Source organism: Numida meleagris, chromosome 5 (genome assembly GCF_002078875.1).
Source record: "Numida meleagris isolate 19003 breed g44 Domestic line chromosome 5, NumMel1.0, whole genome shotgun sequence".
Classification (NCBI taxonomy): domain Eukaryota; kingdom Metazoa; phylum Chordata; class Aves; order Galliformes; family Numididae; genus Numida; species Numida meleagris.
The window spans coordinates 67435834-67457442 of NC_034413.1; the positions used below are offsets into that span (position 1 = coordinate 67435834).

At 40.2% G+C, this 21609-nt stretch overlaps 1 protein-coding gene across 3 annotated transcripts in view; it reads left to right on the top strand.

Annotated features, from left to right (window-relative positions):
• The window catches only part of ARHGAP15 (Rho GTPase activating protein 15), a 317669-nt gene continuing 296775 nt past the window's right edge, over window positions 716-21609 (top strand). Inside the window, exons 1-2 of one of the 3 annotated variants that reach the window (XM_021399416.1) lie at window positions 716-1019; window positions 16127-16303. In XM_021399416.1, coding sequence (XP_021255091.1) covers window positions 16142-16303 — 162 coding nt within the window. In that variant the 5' untranslated portion in view covers window positions 716-1019; window positions 16127-16141. Of the gene's footprint in view, window positions 1020-7768; window positions 7896-15046; window positions 15072-16126; window positions 16304-21609 lie in introns of those variants that run through there. The other 2 variants (XM_021399417.1, XM_021399415.1) reach the window with 2 other exon arrangements.

Sequence of the window (21609 nt, forward strand, 5' to 3'; positions counted from 1 at the left end):
GGATGGACTTGATTTTCTCAAGTTGTATGGCAGATCTTTGTTTTACTGTGGGAAATAACCAAAAAAAACCCAACAACCTCTAATTCTGGCAAAGCATCAACAGAGGGCTCTGCAGCCTGACTAGTCCTCATGTGCACACCACAGCTTCCGTGCCCTAACTGGGAACCCCCACTCCTGCAAGGAGGTGGGTGCTGGCTTTATAAGTTGAACTAGAAATACCAGAATGATACTATTGTTCCTTTCTGAACAAAACGAAAGAAAAAGGGCTGTGTGATGTCCCTCTCTCAGGTACCCTCCTGCCTGATAGGGACAACGATGGTGTGAGCACTGCAGGAAGTGGAGCAGGGCAGCAGCTGTGTGTGCCTGAGCTTCTTTATGAAGAAGTGCTAAAATAAAAATCGAAGAAACAGAAGTGCTTATCGGAAAGAACTTCAGTGGGCAATAGTTCCAGTTTTTTGTTGTTGTTTGTTTGGCTTTTTCCTAGCAGACTCCCTGATTGCCCAGAATTTGCTATTTTATAAATAATAAGTATCTACGTGGTGAGCGTCACACTTTGCAAAGCCACACATCAAAGCAGCAAAGCAGATTTGTTGCCAGCTATTTGTTTCAGTACTCAAAGGGTTTCATTGAAAGTCTGAAAAGGGAAGTTGTTTTGAGGCTTAGAACTGTAATTCCTTTCAGCATTTCCTTTTAAACTTCATGTTTGCCTTCTGCAAAATCTAATATCACCTGTTTGGTGCAAATTTCACAGATAGTTTTGTACTTTAAAATTTGGCTTTTTCTCCAATCCGGAAGAGTTTTGCCCTAGACGTGGGTGAGATGGTTCGCTTTTGCTGTTGCAGGAAGTGGTTTGACTTTACTGTTTTTTTCTAGCTTTCTTTCTATCTTTATGAGCTGAGAGAGGTTAACCCAGATGCTGGCTATAGACACGTGACTGAGAAGTTTTCCGTTTTTTGAAATAGTTAAACTGTTGCCTGTTGATCAGTTTGAGATGAAACAACGACGTCTGTGAGCTGGAGGTAAGGAGTCTTAAATTCATCTTCATCTAATTCAGGAAATCTGATAACGGTTTTAAAAATGTAACTGTTTGTGTTTTGTATGCATTCAATACAAGTTGTATTAGCACAATTATTTCTATTGTCACTTTTTAAATTTGAAAATTTAATGTGGAGAGCACTAATGTGAAATGGTGTTTTAAATGTAAAACTGATATTCAGAATCTAAAAAAAAACCTGTCATATCCTCTGCAAGAGGCAATAATATCTAATCACCTGTAACATCCCAAACTACTGTTCGCTTCTCCCATCTGTATCACTCGTAAGTAGTTGTCCCCAGAAGTATAAAAGATCAGCAGTGCTGCTTGGGAAAGCCCCTTGCGTCGTGTTTCCCTCCCCTTACCTTGGCTGGCTGCAGCTAACACTGTCTGTTTAACTGGCTTCCTTGCTGGTGACCACGAGGGAGGTGATCAGTAATGGTGGGCTCTGCAAGAGTCAATGAGTGGTGGAGGTTGGTCTTGAGTTGATAGTTGGTATTTCTGGAGACTGAGGAGATTGATGCGATATGTTGTCCTGCTTCATGAGCTTGGTACTAGTTCATTACTCATCAGTCATGGCCGTAAGAATAGGGCATGGGGAGGTGTAAAGGTCGTTGTACAAAAAATACTCCTGGTTTACCCATGGGGATTCTCAGTGCTTCTCCTTGTGGAGCTGCTCAGTGGAAATGACATGATAGCATGTTTCTGCATAAAGCTGTTTAGATCCAGCCTAATTTGTCCTCTGTTTTGAAGCCAGCCATAAGCAAAATGAAAAATGCAAAATTAACTTTACATTTCTCTCCATAAGCAAGCACTACTTTCTGGCTTTTAGAGATGCACAAAGAAATCACAATGTCAGAAGATGTTCAAGGAACACAATAGAGTGTTCTGATTACGGACCACACAAAGAAGAGACAAGATATGTTTTCCTGCTAATATGTAGTTTGTTGCAAACTTGGTGACATGCTCATATTTGTAACTGATAACCTTATTGTAAGAAGCAACCAGTTTTTCGTTTGGAAATATGGGTCAGAGTTGAAAGAAATCACACGTGGATTAAAGCTCATTTTGAAATTGTGTGTACTAATTGGAGACAGGTTTTGGAGCAGTGTTGTAAGATGACTTTTCAGATTTTTTATACTATTTTTGGAGGAAAAAAAAAGCTGTCCTGCCTGCATACACAAAACAGCACAGACAGGGAAATTGTATGAAAACCACGCATTGTCTTCCTGGGCTGTAGTGGTTTTCATGCGACTGCTGCAATGTTTTAGAGTGATTTGAAATGCATTTTTTCATAGAGCTGTGAGATTTAGTAAACTAGTTTGAATTCTCAGAGTTATTTTGTTTTTACTCTCTCCCTTCCTTGCCGCTTACCTCTTTGTGTCCAAAGGAAATTCATTTAAAAGCAGCATTTCTTGTTCACTTTACCTCTCAATCCAATTGCATCAGTAACACATATTTGTTCATTTTCTTTCTAAAATGGAACAAATAGCCCCAAAACTCTGTGCTTTAAAGTTTCTATTGTATGCTACAATTAAATTACTGAAGATGGCTTTTGCTGTGATGTCCAGAGACTTCAGCTTGGCTCTGTGCTATGGAGTCCCACAGACTTCTAGCAGTAGGAGAAGGTGTCTCCTCATGGCCTGTTTCTACTGGGTCATGTGGTGCTTAGTGGGTTATTTGCAACATCTTCCAAATTCTCTGAGGCCCACAGTGTGTAATTCTGATACTTTTTGGAGATACATCTCTGCTGCATCAGCTCAATCGCTTGTCTAAGTGCAGCTTGGGTTGATTTCTTAAAAACAAAAGAAAGCATCACTGGAGCTCCAGCCAGCTGCTGTGCTTCCTCTCTCTCACTTAAGACTTCTACATGGATTTACGGAATCCATTTCGCAGGTAGAAGCTGGTACTGGTGGATGCCATGTATAAGAAGATGTCTGGATAACTTTCATGTTTTTCTTTGTTGATAGCGTTAGTCCTGAAGCAGTGAGATGGGTTGAAATGTTGGCCTTTGACTGTGTATCTACTATGATAATTTAAGTGCCATTCAGAGCACAATAACAGTTTTCTTCGCCTGATTGCACACCCTGCATGAAACCAACCCCTTTTTCCTTCCTGTGGAGACTTCCAGCCTCTTTTGTCACCTTGAAACTGTTTGCTGCAATGCTGTCTTTGTCTCAGAGAAGGCTGAAGGCCTATGCTTGCTTCAGCTCATTCACAACAGCACAGTCTCCTGCTGGGTTTGTGTTTGGAAATCTGTGAACATGGTCTGGGTCTGTGTGCTTTGACATTAACTGTTGCTGAAACGTTCTCACAAAACCGATCTGCTTCTGTCAGTGGTCTCAAGGAATCTTAATTGCACTGATAGCTCTTTTATCAGCATCTGAAAGACAAAGGTGGTCGTTCACTCACATAAGAGTGAAACCTTGTATTGTGGAGTCTGTGGACTCCCATCGTCTTTATTACAACCTGAAGGACAGTGAGGTGACAATTTCCAGCATGGCTGAAATAGGAGGAAATGTTTTGGATTATTATTTTTTTTTAAAGATGTTTATATAAATGGGAAGAGCACATGTGAGTTTTCTGAGCTTGCTTTTGCAACCTGAGTGGGGCACATGGAACCCCTACTAGCACTCAGCCTATAGAAGTGGTCAGCTCTTGCTGGAGCAGATTTTCAGCGCATTACCTGGCACATGCTGGAAACACCAGCAAGTGTTAATGAGTCCTGTTTGCCATGACTAAGATTCAAGATCCATGCATGCTGGACAATTTTGACCTTTTTCTGTTCATTTCTCTCTATTTATTTTATTGCTCATCATGAGAAAGAACTATTTTGTGAATTAAGTAAGTAAGGTATCAAAGGATTTTTTTTTTTTTTTAGCAAATAGTGGTATTCTTCAAATTAGCTTCTAAACTTCTGGAGTATGTGTAAGTTATACAGTAAAATACTAATTCAGACAGTGCTTGGATTTCCACTGAAGCACTTATTCAATAAATTAACTAAGCAAGCTTGACATCACCATGGTTAGTGGCTGATAATTGTTTAAGATGCATACTTCATGACATTTCAAATATTGAATGATTCGCTTGCATTTGAGCTGGGTATTGTGGGTTTGTAGTGTGGTTTTTCCAAAGCCTGTTCCTGATAAACTAAGCAGGCACAATCCTCAAACAAATGAACTTAAAGTGACTTCTGACTCTTCCAAGACACGCACCAGTTTTTCAGCACAAGTGCAGCATGAAAAGGGGAGGTGGGTGAGAAAAGGAGGAAGAAAAACCCAGAAGTGAACATGACTGAAAGCTGAAAATACGTGCTTTAAGGATATGCTTGCCTTTTGTTTCTTACTTCTTTCTTTTCCTGCCCCACCCTGAGCAAAACCACCACTGTATTTGGTGCTGATTCAGATACCAAATTGCCTATCTGAGCCAGATGCTGAAGCTCCTCCTAGACCAGGCATAGTGCTCCTGAACTTATTTGCTGCTCAGGATGTTACTAAACGTTCTTCCTTTGTGGGCAAGGAGCATATGACATAGATGATTGGCAAAGATATTGCAGCACTGGAGTTCAGGCTCTGAGAGAGTAACCTTCATGATTGGTGGGTGCAGGTCCAGCCCGTTGGGTGTCAGGATGCTCTCAGTATTCATGGAATCATGGAATGGTTTCAGTTGGAAGGGACCTTTAAGCACACCCAATTCCAACCCCTCTGCCGTGAGCTTCCCCGGGCTCTCTGAGTCAAAATGCATTTCTAGTGAATAATTTCACTACAAATAAATCAACTTTTTTCCAGAAAGAAGACGTTACATCAGACTTTCCAAATGGCCAAGTGCTCTCACATGTGCTGCTTTTTGTTTGCTCTGGGTTGAGTGATTCTAAGGCTTGAACTGGAAAGGTTAACGTTTCTCGTATCACCAGTATGTTGCACAATGTTTACGTTATCAGGGGGAACAAAAGAACAACAAAAAAAACAGACAAGATTTCGTGAAGATTAATCATCAGTAATCCAATTCCCACGATGATTTTTGTCTGAAGGTGGCACTTTGAGTGGCAAAGGAAGTGGAACCAGACCGAGTAAAAGCATCTTAATTCCTCCTCAATTCTTGCCCTGAGTGCAGGAAGGCAAGGATTGCCCTCAGTCTTAGCAGGGGCTTTGATAAACTGATTCCTTCTATTCGTGTTTGAATTTTGTTCGAATTTCCCTTGGAGAATTTTAGCAGTGGCTCCGGATTGAGTAGTGCATAGTTTTATAGACCTGAGATATTCAGAGATGTCTAGAGACTTTGTTTGGGAAACTTCTTTTCTAGTTTTGTTTTTCATCTAAAGTTTGGAACTTTCCGTTGTATCTTTCCAAGAGTGAAAAAGATTGAAGAAAGGGAACCTCTTAAGATGTAGAACAAAAAAATTTATAACAGAATTAAAAAGTTAAGTGCAGAGATTTATTACCAGAGATTCATCTTGCATCAAATACTGATATTTAGGGAATTCAGTTATTGCACTGCATGGATGTTTTAACTTGGGTAGGTAGGATTCCCAGAGGTCGCTTTGCACCCAGAATGAACTAGTGAGGAATCTGAGCTCCATCAGCTCTGTGAGTTACCACACTACTTTATATGCGCACAGCGACAGCAAATGTAAGACACAGTAAGCACAGCTGCGACGTGCCTCAGAGGATGGTGAGGAGAGACTCATATTACGTTGACCCCTTACTGTGTCCGTTCCTCAGGGCTTGGGAGAGAGGAATAATCAGCCTTCAGACATCACTTTATGCATTTATGAAGGAGTCTAGAGGGAGAACAGTTTTATTAGGGAGTGCAGTGGGAGGACAAGAGGGAATGGGTTTCAGCTAAAAGAGGGGAGATTTAGATTAGACATCATGAAGAAATTCTTCACCATGATGGTGGTGAGGCAGCCCAGTGAAGCTGTGGATGCCCCCATCCTTGGGAGTGTTCAAGGCCAGGCTGGATGGAGCTTTGGACAAGCTGATCTGGTGGGATGGAAAATTGCATAGAAATTACTAGTGGTTCAAAAAGGGCTCGAAAAGGCATCATTTTAAAAAGAGTGTTTTGAAAGCCATCAGTTAGAACATGCAAATTGAATGGAGGGACATTAACTCCACTTACACCACAGCTCAATTTTGCTATTTAAATACACGGCTCTTTCATTTTTGCTCTTAGCAACACGGGGGGGCAGGTGAATGCCACTCTTCTCACTCATGGCTGTTGGGGTTTACTCGCCAGATCTGGAACCGCTGGACTCCTGCTGTCATTGCTGCAGACTCTGACTGCTGCTACCAAGTGCAGCACACCTGTGTGGGACTGGAGGTGCAGGTGGCTCTGCTCCCCTCACATGAACAGAGCACGCATACAAGGTTTCTGGCATCTTCTTGAGTCACCTTTGTGAAATGACATTTTGATGCTTGATCCTACACAAAACAAAGCGAGTCTGCAGTCATAAATTTAGGTGCATATACTGAAGCTGGTACACAAACTTCTCGAATAATCAAAGACATTCTATTTTTAGCACCACTGTACCCTTGGTATTTACCTTCTGCTGCAAGCAGACGCCTTAGCTGCTGATATGAGATAGCATCACATCAAACCAACGTCTTTGTCTTACCCCTGTGTGTGCAGGGGAACAGTGCAGCAGGGCAGGCACCACTGGCATTTTCTGCTCCACTCGGGGCACATCAGAGGTGGCTGGCAAAGAGAGCAACCCAGGGGCCCACCAAAGGAAGAAGAGGGGCTAACCCGAGGCAAACCACAAAGAATTTCCCCTTCTAGTTCCTACTGTAGCTTCAAAGTTTTCTTCTAAACTGTAAATGCGTTTCACAGCACTTCTCTTGCAAGAGCAGCAAGGGAGCTCTGCAAAAGAAAAATGGAGTGTGGGAACAGATTAAATGTATCTGGAGCTGTATTTTCCCCCCTCAGATGGGAAGTGGGAGCAGTGAGAAGAAGTAAGGGAGCAGCTGTAGGATCGCAGCTGAGAACTGCTGCAGATATGTATGGAGAAGGAGGGAGGGAGGGTGGGTGGCACTTCCATGTGCACAGCACGGGGATCGGATGCTATAAGCAGGCAGTGGGCAGGAGGGGATCTGTCTGTCTGAATAAGAAGCAGGCCTCTTGTTGCAGACACTACTGAGACAAATTGTGCTAGGGAGAATTTATTTTATCGTGTTTCCTTTTAATATTGTTTTTAAAGTCTGAGAAGTTTAAAGCCTTTCCTGTTCAGTAAACTGAGTTTGACAGACTGATCTACAGCTGACATGTTTATGGAACTACAAAATGGATAAAGATATGGCAAATGTGCATTGAAGTTACTAAGACGAAGGATTCTTTAAGGTGTCCCCAGCAAGAGAAGTAGAGGTGGAGACATCTGTACTGCTTCACTGAGGGATGAACAGAGCTCACGGAGGCATTTTTTCTAGTGAAGGTGAAGCTGCAGTTGTAGGAAGGCACAACTTACAACTCCTCTAAGTGATCTGTTCACCCAAGTTTAGAGGTCAAAATCTGTGTGTACTCTTACCCCCTGGGGAGCATGAGGTGCTTCCTCCACCGTAAGTCAACCTGCTATCTGACATGGGGCATGTGTATGGACATGAAAGTGGTGCAAGTCATCAGCGTGCTGTAAGGTCCTACCCAAGCTGTCCTTGCGATGGAATACTTACGTAGCAGCAGTCAAACTGAAACTGAAATTTCTGTTTCTTCAGCTCATAGGAAATGTGTTTCTTGGGCTATTCATGGCAAGGTCGCTTGCATTTTAAAAATATTTTTCTAATACCTCAGTTTGTCTTGTGGCGCTAACTCTTCCGCTTCTCCAGAGGGTTTGGGCTGTTCCAAATTTACCATCACCACATGTCTGCTCCAGGTAAGCATGGAAAGTTTGGATGAATATCTGAATCTCTGTGGGGAGAAGTTCTGCAAAATTGAGCTGGAAGTATTTCAAGCAGTCTTACTTTGAGATTTCTGTCACTTCTGCTTCTGCTTGTATCTGTAAATACTGCAAGAATAACCTTTCCTATAGTATCTCATCACTTCAGATCTGGCAACATTAAAAGTAACAACACTTTTCTGAACATTTAGGCTATAGGAACAGATTTCTTTCAAGCACCGGAGAAAATTTGTGATTCTTATGTGATCTTCCTAGAGAAAACATTGGATTTTTTTTTTTTTTATTCAGAATTAGACTGCTTTAAACTAAAAAGTTTCTTTGCGACAAGCATCATATGCAGATGTAAGAGGTGGTCAGTCTTATTCACTGTGATTCTATGGCTCTACTCAGCACTAATTTATAGCACACAAATGTTTGGCAGGACAGATGGAAGTGGGAGGAAATTATCTTTTCCTCACCTGATAGGATGGTGAAGGATGGCCATGAGTAACCAAGCCGTACTCCTCTGATCCTCTCAAGTGCTTCTGAGGTCTTATTTGGTGTTAAATCAGTTCAATTGCCATGAATTTCTGTGATGCTCAGAATAACTTGCTGTCATTGGCCCAGTGCTTGAACCACTCTCATTCTGCTGTTCAGTATTTTAGAGTGCACTAGAAGTGATACGTATCAGACAAAGTTTTTCATTTTTTTAATTTATTGGAATACTGTGTATACACAACGAGTTTTTGCCATTTGGAGCATTGTCACTCAGCTTGCACAGCACTGGAAATGGAGGCAGGTGTCGTGGATCAGATGCTCTCCAGAAAGAGATGCAGTGTGCTGCCAGCAGGAAGACCTAGAAGGAGCTTTTTTTTCCCAGGCATGTTCTTTTACATATTCAACTGAGTTTCTACTATGGATGACTGTTCTCAAAACATATGTAGGCCAAACCATACACAAAGGATACTTTTAGCTTCAAGATCTACTTGAAAATGAGATATTAAACTGACATAGGAATGATGAAAATAGACTTCATTATGCTATCTCATATGATATATTGTGACAGACACACTTTCAAAACAACTGCTACCTTTCCTAGGACCTTCACATGCAATATGATTAAGAAACTAAGTGACGCAAGAGGAGACATCGCCATATGCAGTCACTTGCTGCCTTGAAGAAGCTTGTGTTTTTGTTGTTTCCAGTATTATTATAATGATATTTCCTAGCAGGCTTTTATTTGTGCAGGGAAGCCCAGATCATGGAGGACAGCAGATGGATCTGTGGTCATTTAATATGGACGTGAAGAGTTGGTCCTTGTATCTGCAAAACTTTAGAAGACCGTCTCCCATTCTCTTTCTTTTCTAATTCTCAAGCCATTTTCTATGTAGATAGAAAAAAATATATCCAGAGGTAACATATCTCTTCCCTATAGGGTACAAGTAGTTTATTCAGATCTCTATTTTTCTTTGTCGACTGATCCTGCTGTTTTTAAGGGCCTATGTATAACAGGGAAGAGACTTAGGGGCTTTAAGCCAGTGTAAGATTTCAGAATGACACAGAGGAAGACTTTAGGTCTGTGCTTAATTCTAGTTTGATTGGCAGTCTAGCACATCTGTTCATATTCTCTGTCTTCACGTCTCTCTTCATCCCATCCTTGATAGAAATTGAGCAACACTTTATAAAAATTAATATTTTCACCAGACCTGTGTATTTGGTTAAGATAGTTTGCTGCCACCTGCTAGAAAGTGGGACTCCGTATGAGCCTCCCATTTTTTGTATTTTATCCTTCTTTTTTATGGTGAAAGGTGTTATTACTAGCGGGGAAAAAAATAGAACAAACTATAGTCAAACTTAGCACTAAGGTAGTCCTTGTATTTTAGTGCTGCTGTGAATAGGCAGGAAATCACCAGAGCATCCAACTGTAACTGTCTGCAGGTTACTGTGTAGTATAGACTGTGCACTCCTGTGGGTCTGTGGCACACTGTAAGTGATACCTCAGATGTGTGGTAGTCCATGATAAAGCCTATCTCCACACCTGGCTCTGTAATGCAATAAATATTTTTACTTTTCTCCTTGGGTGTATTTGATGCTACTTATGCATTGCCCTAAGCCTGAGATCTGAATCAGGCCTTTAAGACCTGCCTGGAGCTACATGTACTCATGCTCAAGTTAGGGTGACATTATTTTAGGTGATAACAGAGTTTGTTCCTATTAGATATTAAGTTGGTACATGAGATTTCAGTTACTAGAATTATGTAGTTATTAACTAAGTTTTATTTGTTAGTAAGAGACTAAATAAGGTTGACGTGGTCATCGTATCAAGGATCAAGTTAAAATCTTACTGGATGAGAGATTCTTTATTCGAAGAGTTGTTTAACAATAATGCTTGGAAATACCATCTAGGAAGGCTGCTATGATTTTGGCCCAGCTAGGCTGAGAATTTTGTCTTTAGGTGCATCCTTCATAGCGATTGGATTATATCTATCAGCCCTCAAATAAAAATGGGAATAATATGCTGAATTCCTTATTCCACACGTGGTAGCAGAGGAATGCTGGGCAGTGAAATATTGCTACAAACAAAACAGAAAAGATTTTCTACTCTTCCCTTTGACATGAGAGATGTGTGGACAACTGTACATGTAAATTAGAGTTGTCTGTAGAATTCTGTGGGACATTTCTGCTTTTATTTATAGAAATCCCTCAAATGCAGATCTAGAAAAGAGTGACTTCAAAGGCAGCTGTTAGAAACAGGAGGTGAGATGACCTTGGTGGTCCTTGATCAGTAGTCTGTTCTGAGAGGCATCCCTAAAAGTCTAACATGGCTTTAACAGGTAAAAAAAGTAAAACAAAGTATAATAATTAGCCCTATAAAAGGGGGAATTATCATTTTTGTTAATAAGCATGGCTTTATAGGAAGTAGGAACTCTCTGCTATTTACTGATGAAATTGCAAGTTTAATTGATAAGTGAAACTATGCTGTTAAGTTTTGGACATTTAACATCTTACAGTAGACCAAACTCTGCATAAAATTCTGCTTTATCTGATGCGAAGGGCTAAAACAGGAGTACAGACCTAGGCAGTACTGAAACATTGTCATTCCTGATCTGCCCCTCTGACCAGAGATGTGACTGATGGCTGAAATCCAAGCTACTTCCTAAGTACAAATTATTCCAGGCTGAATGACATCTTTCTACAGTGGAAAAGGCACAGGAATGTTGCAACTGCTTTCCATTTTCACTAGGATGGATTTTCTACTTTTCTAAGCCAGCGTCAGGACTCTCTCTGCTGTTTGTGCCCTGGGTGCAGATATGTGACACGTTAGCTGTGAGAGTAGCGTGCTGCAGATGACTGGGGGAAAAAAAAAACCAACAACAAATGCAGAACACAGCGGGCATCAGAATAATAATAAAAAAAGGTGTGGTAGTTTACTTGTTGTCTTCTCTCTTTACCTATAGGTGTTTCATCCGTCCCCCTTCATTTCCATCAGCTGTGCGTTAAGCACTTCCTGCCCCTGAGCTGTACTTTAGCAGAGATAACGTACAGTGTGGAGAAGGCTGAGAGCAAAGTCCAATGGCAGAAATATTTTTGTAGGTGTGTTGATTTTAAACGCTTCTCTCAGAGACACAGCAATATGTTTTCTGCTTTGCAAGAATGCTCTGACTCACTGCGTGTGGCGTGAGCTTGTTTTTGCATTTGTTAACTCCTACTTCCTCTTCTGCTTTCATAGGCTTTCAGGCTCGTAGGTTTAGTGTAATGGTGACCCTAGTGCTGAATTTTATTTTCCCTTGATATTATTGTGGTTGGCTTTGATGGATGCTCTTCATGTACAGTGTTGCTTTTCAGCAGAAAGAATGGAATTAGTGACTGTAACTAGATGCACTTTGATTTGAAATGTTTTCGTATTGCATTGAACCCGTTCATATTCATTATGCTTCTGACTTGATGGTGCTGTAAATGTCGGTGCTGTAAATGTCCCCAGGGACAAAGTTGGAAGAAATTAAAATCTGGCTTTGATAAACACTGAAAATTTTATGCAAAGGTTTTAATCTCTTAATGTTGAAAAAGAAATGCAACAAATTATATTGATCATGATACACTGATATGTTTTTCCTTTCTCAGATAATAGTACTTGTTACAAATATTTGGTCCGAGATGAATTAACATTGAAATGTAGGGATTATTCAAGTCAAAACGTAGAAATACTGCTCTCTTCTTGTTTCTTGGCAAATTGTCTTTGCATTGCTTTCTGATTCCTCACATTGTGTTGCTTCACAGAAAATATAACTATACGAATTTTACTGATATTGTACCAAAACTCATGAAATAAAGTTATTGGTTAATACCAATCACCCTGCTCAATATATACTCTCCATTTCTGAACATAGCAATGTGCCAAAATGAATTAACAACCTGATAACTGCACTATGAAACTTCCTCTAGCTCCATGAGCTGCTGCAGGAGAGGAATACTTGCTAGCTGTCACTGTGAGATAGGAGCCATAACCAAGCTACCAAAGACGTACAAATAACAGTGAGATGAATCGTTCACTTCTGTAATTTTTGCAGAAAGCTATAAGCTGGAAACATTAAGGATTTTTTCTTTCGTTGGGAACTTAACAACGTTACTTTGCTTCCTTTTTCTTTTCAGAAACAGTGATTATCAAGGTAATAGAGACAGAAATTCTTTTCTCCATCAAAAGAATATTTGAAATAATTGACGTATTTTGACTGCCATCAAAGAGTATTTTGTGAAAACAATGCTTTTAAAAGAAATACTATGGAAAACGTTTTTTCCAATTGCTTTATCAAGACTTAGCATTAAGTGAGGAAGCCACAGATCTGTTCTCTGCAAGTCTTCAGTATTTCTCTTTCAGCCTGAGCCTGATTCTCAGAAATGGGATGGCTTTACAGTGTGTGCGGATTTGCATGCACTGTAACCTTTCCATTGCTCACCTCTGCAGTGCTTTCACACCATGTGAACAGGAGTCAAATCAGGGTTATAGTATATCATCCATAGACCTGCAGGTATGTAAAATGTCCCTCACCCCTTTGGCAGCCACGTGACAACTTTAGTTGGTGTCTTGAGCTCTGGCTTCAGTTCAGCCCAATTCAGCATGGAGATGCTGCGCTATGTGCTTCCAAGCATCCCAAACAAGAGGACCAATTCCCAGGATAAGCAACTCCAAGCACTGACCCACTGAGGCTGCTGATCTCATGGTCAGTACAGCCCCTTGCTTCCTCCACTGAAAGATTTGAACTCCCGAGGCAATCTCCAGAAGTGGTGCTTTGCTTACAACTGAATTGCTTTAGCTCTCCCAGACAGAAACATGATTTGTCCCTTCATCTATGTGGTTCTCCTTGCTACATAAGTAATCTGATCTCTCTGCTCTTCAGAAATTAAAGCTGTCCTTTCTCACATTGGACTCAATCTTTCTTCCCCCCTCTCAGATTCATTTGTCCCCTCCTGTATCATCCATCCAACCTCATGCTAGGGCCTTTTTCTGCACCTGTACTTCCTCCTGACTTTTTCCCACCCTTATCTGTGCTGCTACTTCTGTTCGACACTGTCTCTGAAGATGCACTTCTAACAGGGTTTTCAGTGTGTTCCCCTGTTCCTTTTCTCTGAGGGGAATCCCATAAAATTCTGCTGCCCCTCTGCTCCAGAAACCCACATAAACAAAACGAGGAAAAAAAAAGTCTGCCTTGGTTCAATGCCTTTATCCAACAAATCAACCGTAGGAGGTTTCAAAACTAAAATTTATATCCAGATGCTAACTGTTTGCCAAAAGGCAAATTAGCTAATTATATAATGAACATGAAGTGCCTCATAAGCAGTTGTGCAGGGCTTGGCAGCTCTGTCTTCCAAAGTAAGGGAAACAAATTCCCCTGCAAATTCAGCCTGAGCTTGGCCCCAGCCATGCTAATAACCGTTTGGAAGTATCAGATCATAAAAGCATCAGATAGGATCCTTTCTCTGCTTTCTGTTAACGTTATATCTGTTTCCTGACTGTCTCCCCCTCTGTTATTTTCTGGAAATTAAAGAAAAAAAAAAAAAAAGAGGACAGATTGTAATTGCTACCAAATTCTTCCTGCAAGAGTGTTTGCAGAGCTCATATTGAGGGTGCCATCTACTGGCTCACGGAGCCAGTAACGCTGGGCAGCAAAGGGTTTCTACCTGGAAATCCCAAAGCAGCAGCTTGTGTACCTCATGCCATTCAGGTTCTGCACAAGCTCACCATGCTCTACAAGAAGACAAACAAAATCTGAGAGAGGAAATGCTGAGAGTTTGTTTTTTTTGTGTGTGCGTGTTTGTTCCTTGTAATTTCAGTGTCTCCCATTATAATACAATGTGTATGAATTTAGTTTCAGTTTCAGAAAAAAATGAGCTGGGGTTCAATGAGATTAAAATCAAAGTTTTCAGACCTCCTTGCAGACTTGCAGTTTACTGGTGGTGCTCCTACTTACGATCCGGGGCACGAGTTTCTCATAGTACTAATTTATTTTTTTTTGATAGAATATCACGTCCTGAAAACATCAAGCAGAGAATACCTAATTACAACCCATAACGCTCCCAAGAGGAGATATGTCAGAGTTTTACAGGTGGAGGATTTCAGAAGCAAGTCTGAGGGATGTGTTCAAGCCAAGCATTGGAGCGGGGACACAGCCAGCTCTGCTCTAGTCTCTCGAGTCTGATCAGCTCTCCAGCCTGGAGCCTTCTGAAAATCTGTTGGGAAGTGATTTTGCTTTGACACCAACATGAAATACAAATTGGTTTGACTCTCCAAGTTTCAAAGGAAGGAAAAATGTTTTCCTGCTTATAACTGCTGCAGATCTGACTGCCAGAATGGCAGAGCATCTCTGCTCCATGGCTTTGAGTGGTGGGTGCTCTGAAGGGTGGGGAGAAGCATATCATGGTGGAAGAACAGCCACTGCCATTTCCAAAAAGCCTGCATAAATAGGTTGCCCCAACATCAGTACTGCAACAGAAATAGAACTGAATACAATTGAGAAGCAGATAAAAGCTTTAGCCATATTTACTCTTCTCCTTCCATGGTTCAAATTCTGTAGGGATTCTTGTGTAACTAATTCAATGCAGGAAACAGCCAAAGAGCATGAGCTTTACTGCTGTTTGCCTGGAATTTACTGCTTCTATCATGGCACAAAACATCATGTGAGTGATGCCTACTGTTGAAGCACTATCTTCTCATTTCTCTATTCAAGAGTGCTGTTTCTTCGTGCTTCCATATCCATCTGGACATGGTTCTGGGCATTCTGATGATCCAGCTTGAGCAGGAGGTTGAACTAGATGACCTCCATAGGTCTCTGTCAGTCTCAGCCAGTCTGCCATACTTTAACCTCATTATTTTCTTCCACATCTGTGGCTGAAGGACATTTTCTGGAAGAAATTGATTTAATGGGACCAGGAGAGGATAAAGGTTTGAGATCTGTGTCCTCCCACCACCACAGTGCCCCATAATCTTATCCATACTGTAGTAGGACATGCAGTAGCACTCCTCGTGTACACTAGTACCTTATCACCTTATCTTCCTTTGCTCTGAAGCCTTCTTAGAAACAGACTTTTGTGAAGTCAGGGAGTTTCATTTTCAGAGGTTGGGAAGACCTTTCTTCCCAACTGTTGCTCTTGAAGCATGAAATCTAATGTGCCCAACCATTTCCTCACTTCAAAATTTTAAAACAGAGAGAAGAAACAAAAATCTCATCCATGCTGCTGCTAAAATAGTCAAAAATGAAGTGTCTGGGTTTTTTTGTTTGGTTTTTTTGGTTGCAATGCGATCTTTTAGTGTACTTGTAACGGGTACGTATCAGACTGTGGAGGTAAGATATGTTAATTGGCTTCAAAACGTGTCGTTTTCCCTTGAAAGATTTAAAATGTGTGGTGTGAGCAGGGCCAAAGACAACGCATAGTGGCTGCCAGCTGGACATGTGAGAGGCTTGCAGGGAGATTACACCACGGAGGAGAATGGCTTTTGAGATAAGGATAATCTTTTACATAAACTAAGTCTTCCAAGGCAGTTGAATGGGGGAGTGATAAGGACAATAATAGAACTACAGACTGACACAGCTGATAGTCATCCCGGTGTTCAAAGATGATCAAGAAGCTGCCAGCAAAATAACTCAACTTCTCTTGATTACAGCACAAGCAGCACAGATACTTTTTTTGCATAAAGGATCCCTTGATTAATATTCTGATTTTGTGTTCTTCAGGTCAACCCAGTAGCCATGGAAAGGTCTACAACTTCTGACGTGGCCTCTGAAAAGCCAAATCCTTCCCACAGTACAGGAGCTGTTCAAATGAGGATCAAAAATGCCAACAGTCACCATGACAGACTAAGCCAAAGCAAATCTATGATTCTGTCTGAGAATGTGAAAGTCATTGAGCCTGTAAGTAAAATACTCCTCACATTTCATGTCTTCCCGTTTTTTAAAAGTCACAGAATTATCTTAGGTGCGGTTAAGACACCAGCTTCATGATAATCCTTTGCACAAAGGGATTTAATGGCACTATTACATTTTTAAGAGTATGGCTAGGCATTGGAATAACAGTTTTCCTCTGCTGAAACACAGAATTTGGCTTTGGTGGCCAGGATAATCACATTTGAACTCTCAAGTGTTACAGTACTTAAATACAGCTGCTGTAGGGAATAATACTTACAGTATCAGAGATATGGCACAACTTCTAAACAGGTGAAAACCAGACAAAAGAAAGGAAAAAAAAGAAATTTACAACATTGTAAATAAAGGATAACTTTTCCAGTAAGAAGAATGAGTCTTGCTGTAAGAATGAATAAGCTGCAAAATCAAACACTGAAGAAGCCTTAATATTTTAATAGTTGACAGAGTTGAAAGAGTTGACTCATTTTTTATCTATTACTTTTTTTTTTTTTTTCCCCTGAAATTAAGTAGTTAGCAATGAACTGTTCTGCCAGTTGTGTCCCTGCCCCTGTACTCCTCCTGAGCTACTAAACAAACTGATTGGTATGAGTCTCCCCTGGTTAATTTTCTTCTGTAATAGTGGCAACTTGCAGCTGAGGCCATATAATGTTACAAAATTATTTATGCAGTGTTAGCCACTTTTTGGACTCCAGATCCATTTTGTTTTCAGAGAATGCAAATGAGGGAGAAAACTCTACTGGCTGGGGACGAAGTCCCAAGTCTCAGTCACTTTTCACAACCATGCACACTATTAATTTTTGTTTTGTTCATATATTGCATTCCAAAGAAATATTCAGCTTTCTAAAAAAGTTACTAAGGAGAAAGTCAACTATAGCAGCTGTACTTTCTGCCTAAATTCAAACTCAAAATTCAAACTTTGTTAGAAATTCATCTTTTATTCCTGAGTTTCTCTTCTATACCTGAACTTATTTCAGGGACATTACATATTTCTGGAAAGAAAAAAAAAATCACTTTATGTGTTTGTATCTGATCAGATATTCATTTCTGATCAATTTGAACAATTCCTACAATTTCCCACAACACAATGCACGCATTTCTTCCTTTTTATCCAAAGCGAAATGTACAGACCTGAGACGATGCTTATAGTAATTTACTGGGAATACCGTAATGTATTATCAGGAAGAACTGTACCTTTGAAAAAGTTTAAAAGTTAAGTATATTTAATGATGCCTAACATATTTTATTGGCTGTGTTTAACAAAAGGCACTAGGCTGCAGTTGTTTTTGACAAGCATGAAAACATCACAGCATGAGACTGCAAAAGGAATTATGTAGAGAAATTACAAGTGATCCATCTCTCAATGAATTATCCACCTCAATAGCCTGCAGAACTCAGCTACCAATTAACACCTACTTTATTACATGTTGGGATGTACTTAATAACTTTCATGTGTTTATGCACTATTACCTTGACTGATGCCTCTTGTACAATTAGGCATAATTGGCATATCAATATGCAAAAGTTAAAAGGATTAACCCTCTTAAAACTAATGAGCATTTCTGTATCCAGCTGCTAAATGAGACAAAATTAGCATTTTTCACTTTTGGGCAGGATTTTATCATGCAGTTTCTCATTGTTGATATTACCTTGTTACATAACTTTAGTTTTGGGGATAGTATGCCGGACTGTTACAGAGCGAGGGCTCTAAAAAGTTAAATGAGACATAAATATTTCCTGCCGTGTCCCAAAAACCATTGCAGGTACGATATCTGTTCATTGGCCGAGAGCTGAAAAGTTGCTTTGTGCCACGTTTGTTTAGTAGCTAATTATATAAAAGCAGAGTTTTACTATGTATATGTCATTTTATCCAGCGATCTTGGCTCCGGTATAATAGACTGAAAGCTTGCCATGCTACTAATTCCCTTTCTATTCCGATTCTTTTCATCTCTTTTTGCCATGCTGAATTTTCTGACTAGATATTGACAGACCAAAAGAGTTTGGGCGTATTTGTTTCAATAAGCCTCTTAAAGTTGTTTGCTGACACCCCAACCCAAAGCAAAATTCCTAAGGATTCACAGGTTTTCCAGTACTCGCTTAATACGCGGTGCAATTTGAGTTAAAAGGCTGCTGAAATATCAATCATATCAATAGTCAACCTCATGCAGATCTGGATCTGTGCACATGACTTGGGAAGGATTTAGGGGGAAGCAATGGGGGGAGCAGCCTCTGGCATCCAGGAGTCTGGAAAGAGCAGGGCTCGGCTTATACACGCACACGTACGCACACAGGTACATTCAAATTCAGTAATCCTCTTTAAAAATTCATGACATACTTTCCTGGTACACTCACAAACCTCACTTATGCATTTGGAGGCACACAGACCCCCGCTGAAAGCTGTGTATTACCCGTGTGCCAGGCTAAGCCAATTATTTTGCGCTAGAAGGGGGAAAAAAAGGATCTATCCCAATTTTCTGTTTGGAAATTTTCAATTTTGAAGAGCCTGCCTCTGTTCAGATCACTGTAAAGTATCCACTGATCGTTGCTAATATTTGGTTTTATGTCAACTGCGTATTTTTGTCCTATCATCGGAGAGATTTTTATTTTTGCACCTAGAAATGGCTGAATAAGGGCCTCCATGTTACTCTGTCTCTGCCCATGTTAGGCACGTGCCTACTATAATTCTATTAATAAATGGGTCAAATCCTCTTTACCTAACTTATGCAAAACCCCCTGACTCCGGTGGATTAAGGCAATCAGCATTTGGCACATTTTGAACAATCAGCAGAACTCTATATTTACAAAACCCACTTGAAAAAAGTAAAATTAACACTCTGGGCGTAAAGGGCAGAAAACAGACTCCAATCTAGAAAGATCGCTGGTGATTTACAGAGAAGAAAATACCTAGTTTTCTCAAAGGGATTTGTTGTATTCTACAGTGTTGGCTGTGATGCTCCTAAGCACACCTGGGGCTATACTTCTGAAGGTGGACAGATTATTTTCGGCAGTGTGACAAAGAAGGATATGCATCATACATCAGCGGGGCCATATGCATTTGTGTGTTTTGTGGTAGTAAAGATGCAAATGGGGAAGGCAGAAGCTAACTCATGCAAAAGTGAAATGTGGATTCTTGGGGATTTCTGTTATTTATTTGCAATGGAAATGCTTGAGCATTGTGCAAAGGTTGAAATGGATATTAATGTAGAGTTTAAAGAGCATAAATCACGAAGCTGGACACACACTGTGGTAAGCAAGGGCTCTTTCAGTGCTTAATGCTAGGTGTCTGAACTAGCAATGTAAATGAATATTTGCTATTTTCATTTCTTAAACCCCAGGGAAGTGCATTTTGCTTCATTCAGAACAACTTCAAACAATGAAACGTCTTTCTTTATTGGTGCCTGTATTAAGAATTAGAGCCTATTTAGACATTCCAAAATGTTAATGTATTAGAGCTTTTTCTGATTAGGTTAAACAAACTGGTAAGTTTATTTCTCCCTCTAATACATTATCAGGGAGCGGGAAGCGATCTTCTTTTGTTTCTTACTCCTGTGATTGTAGCACACTTGCCAAAGTTATGGCTAGCCAAAAAGACAGAAATAAAATTGCTAAAAATATAAGCCTTCTGTTTAGCAGAGTTTTTGAGCCATATTTCACAATTTCAGGGCTTGTACATGTTTACTTCAAATCAAGCTTATAGTCAAGTTTGAGGCTTTGTTTGTATAGATTGTCCTGAAGTAGATCCTGATATTTAATTAAAATGACACTAAATCACATTGAATTGATAAGACTTGGCATCTCAAACAAAGGTAATTGCCCGTATTGGTTTTGTACAAAAATAGAGCTGCTTGGAAAATGTGCAGCCAACACAGACTGTCAACTCCATTTATAGATCAATATGTGAAAACCATTGATCAGGCAGGCATGTGTAACAGTAACACTTTGCATTTATTTGTTGTTTTTATACCATGTTAAGGCTTACAGGATTATCGGCTTCCAAAATATTTTGACTTCCTCATAAATATGTTATCTGTTTAATGTTAATTGCGAGACAGGCTCCAGCCCTCTTTTCCGTTTCATCGCTATGGGTAGTTTCAGCTGAAAATGGATTATTTCAATCTCTGAGAGATCATCAGAGCTTCTTTTATCATATAGTTTATTTAGGGAAAGTTTCTGAGGATTCATTTTTTCCCAGCTTACTCTTTTTCCTGGAGGAAAAAAAGACAAATCTTGACAAAATATTTCTAGCAGCAGAAAACCTCCTGCTTTCATAGTTGGAGTGGAAGGTGACAACAGTTCTCTCTATTATGTTCTAACAGTGACTGCCCAGGCTTTATTCTCTCCAGATTTTATCATCATCATGCAGTAGTCCATTAGATATGCATTTACTTTTATGAAGAGTCCATAAGCGCAGGTCCAGTGTTACTGCTGGAACATAAATATTGTCACGAAACACAGAAATAGGAATTGGGGGAAAAAAAAAAATATCTGTTGGGCAACATTATCTTTCTCCTTCCTAGTGCAGGAGAATGAGGAGTGAAACACGCCATACATCCTCTTGCTGTGTTCAGCCTGGTTCTGGACCTTCAGAGTCGAGATCTGCTCTGTGTCATCCCGACTCGCCCATCTCATGGCTCCATTTCCCCATCCATCCTGCTGAAAGCAGAGCCTGAGTGCATGAGGATATTTCAGGGTTCTGTATACTTCAGTGAGCAAGTTTCCCCATTGGAGCAATGGGAGTTGGCTCTCAACCCTTTTTCAGGATCTTTTTTTTTTTTTTTTTTTTAACTTGCAGGCATTATTTCAGCCCCATATCAGAGCAAGGCTCAGAACGAAGCCTTTTGTTTTTCTGTTTATTTTGTNGTTCCTCATTTTTTTTCCTCATGTATACCCTGTGGAGCAATGGGAGTTGGCTCTCAACCCTTTTTTTGGGATCTTTTTTTTTTTTTTTTTTTAACTTGCAGGCATTATTTCAGCCCCATATCAGAGCAAGGCTCAGAACGAAGCCTTTTGTTTTTCTGTTTATTTTGTTCCTCATTTTTTTTCCTCATGTATACCCTGTGAGAAGGTATTCTCTGTTGTACATATGTATTCTAACGCTTCAGCCAAAATTATCTTGGCTAAAAAGGAAGAAGTTAATTTTATTGTTAAACTGCCCATTTTATTTACCATCCACACATTTTCCCTGTACCATTTCAGCTGTGTCGCTTGATAGACAGCATCATAATGAGATCACAGAAAAATGAAATGACCACTACCTATTTCTTCTTGAAAGCGAGGATAAACTCATTTCAGCTCCA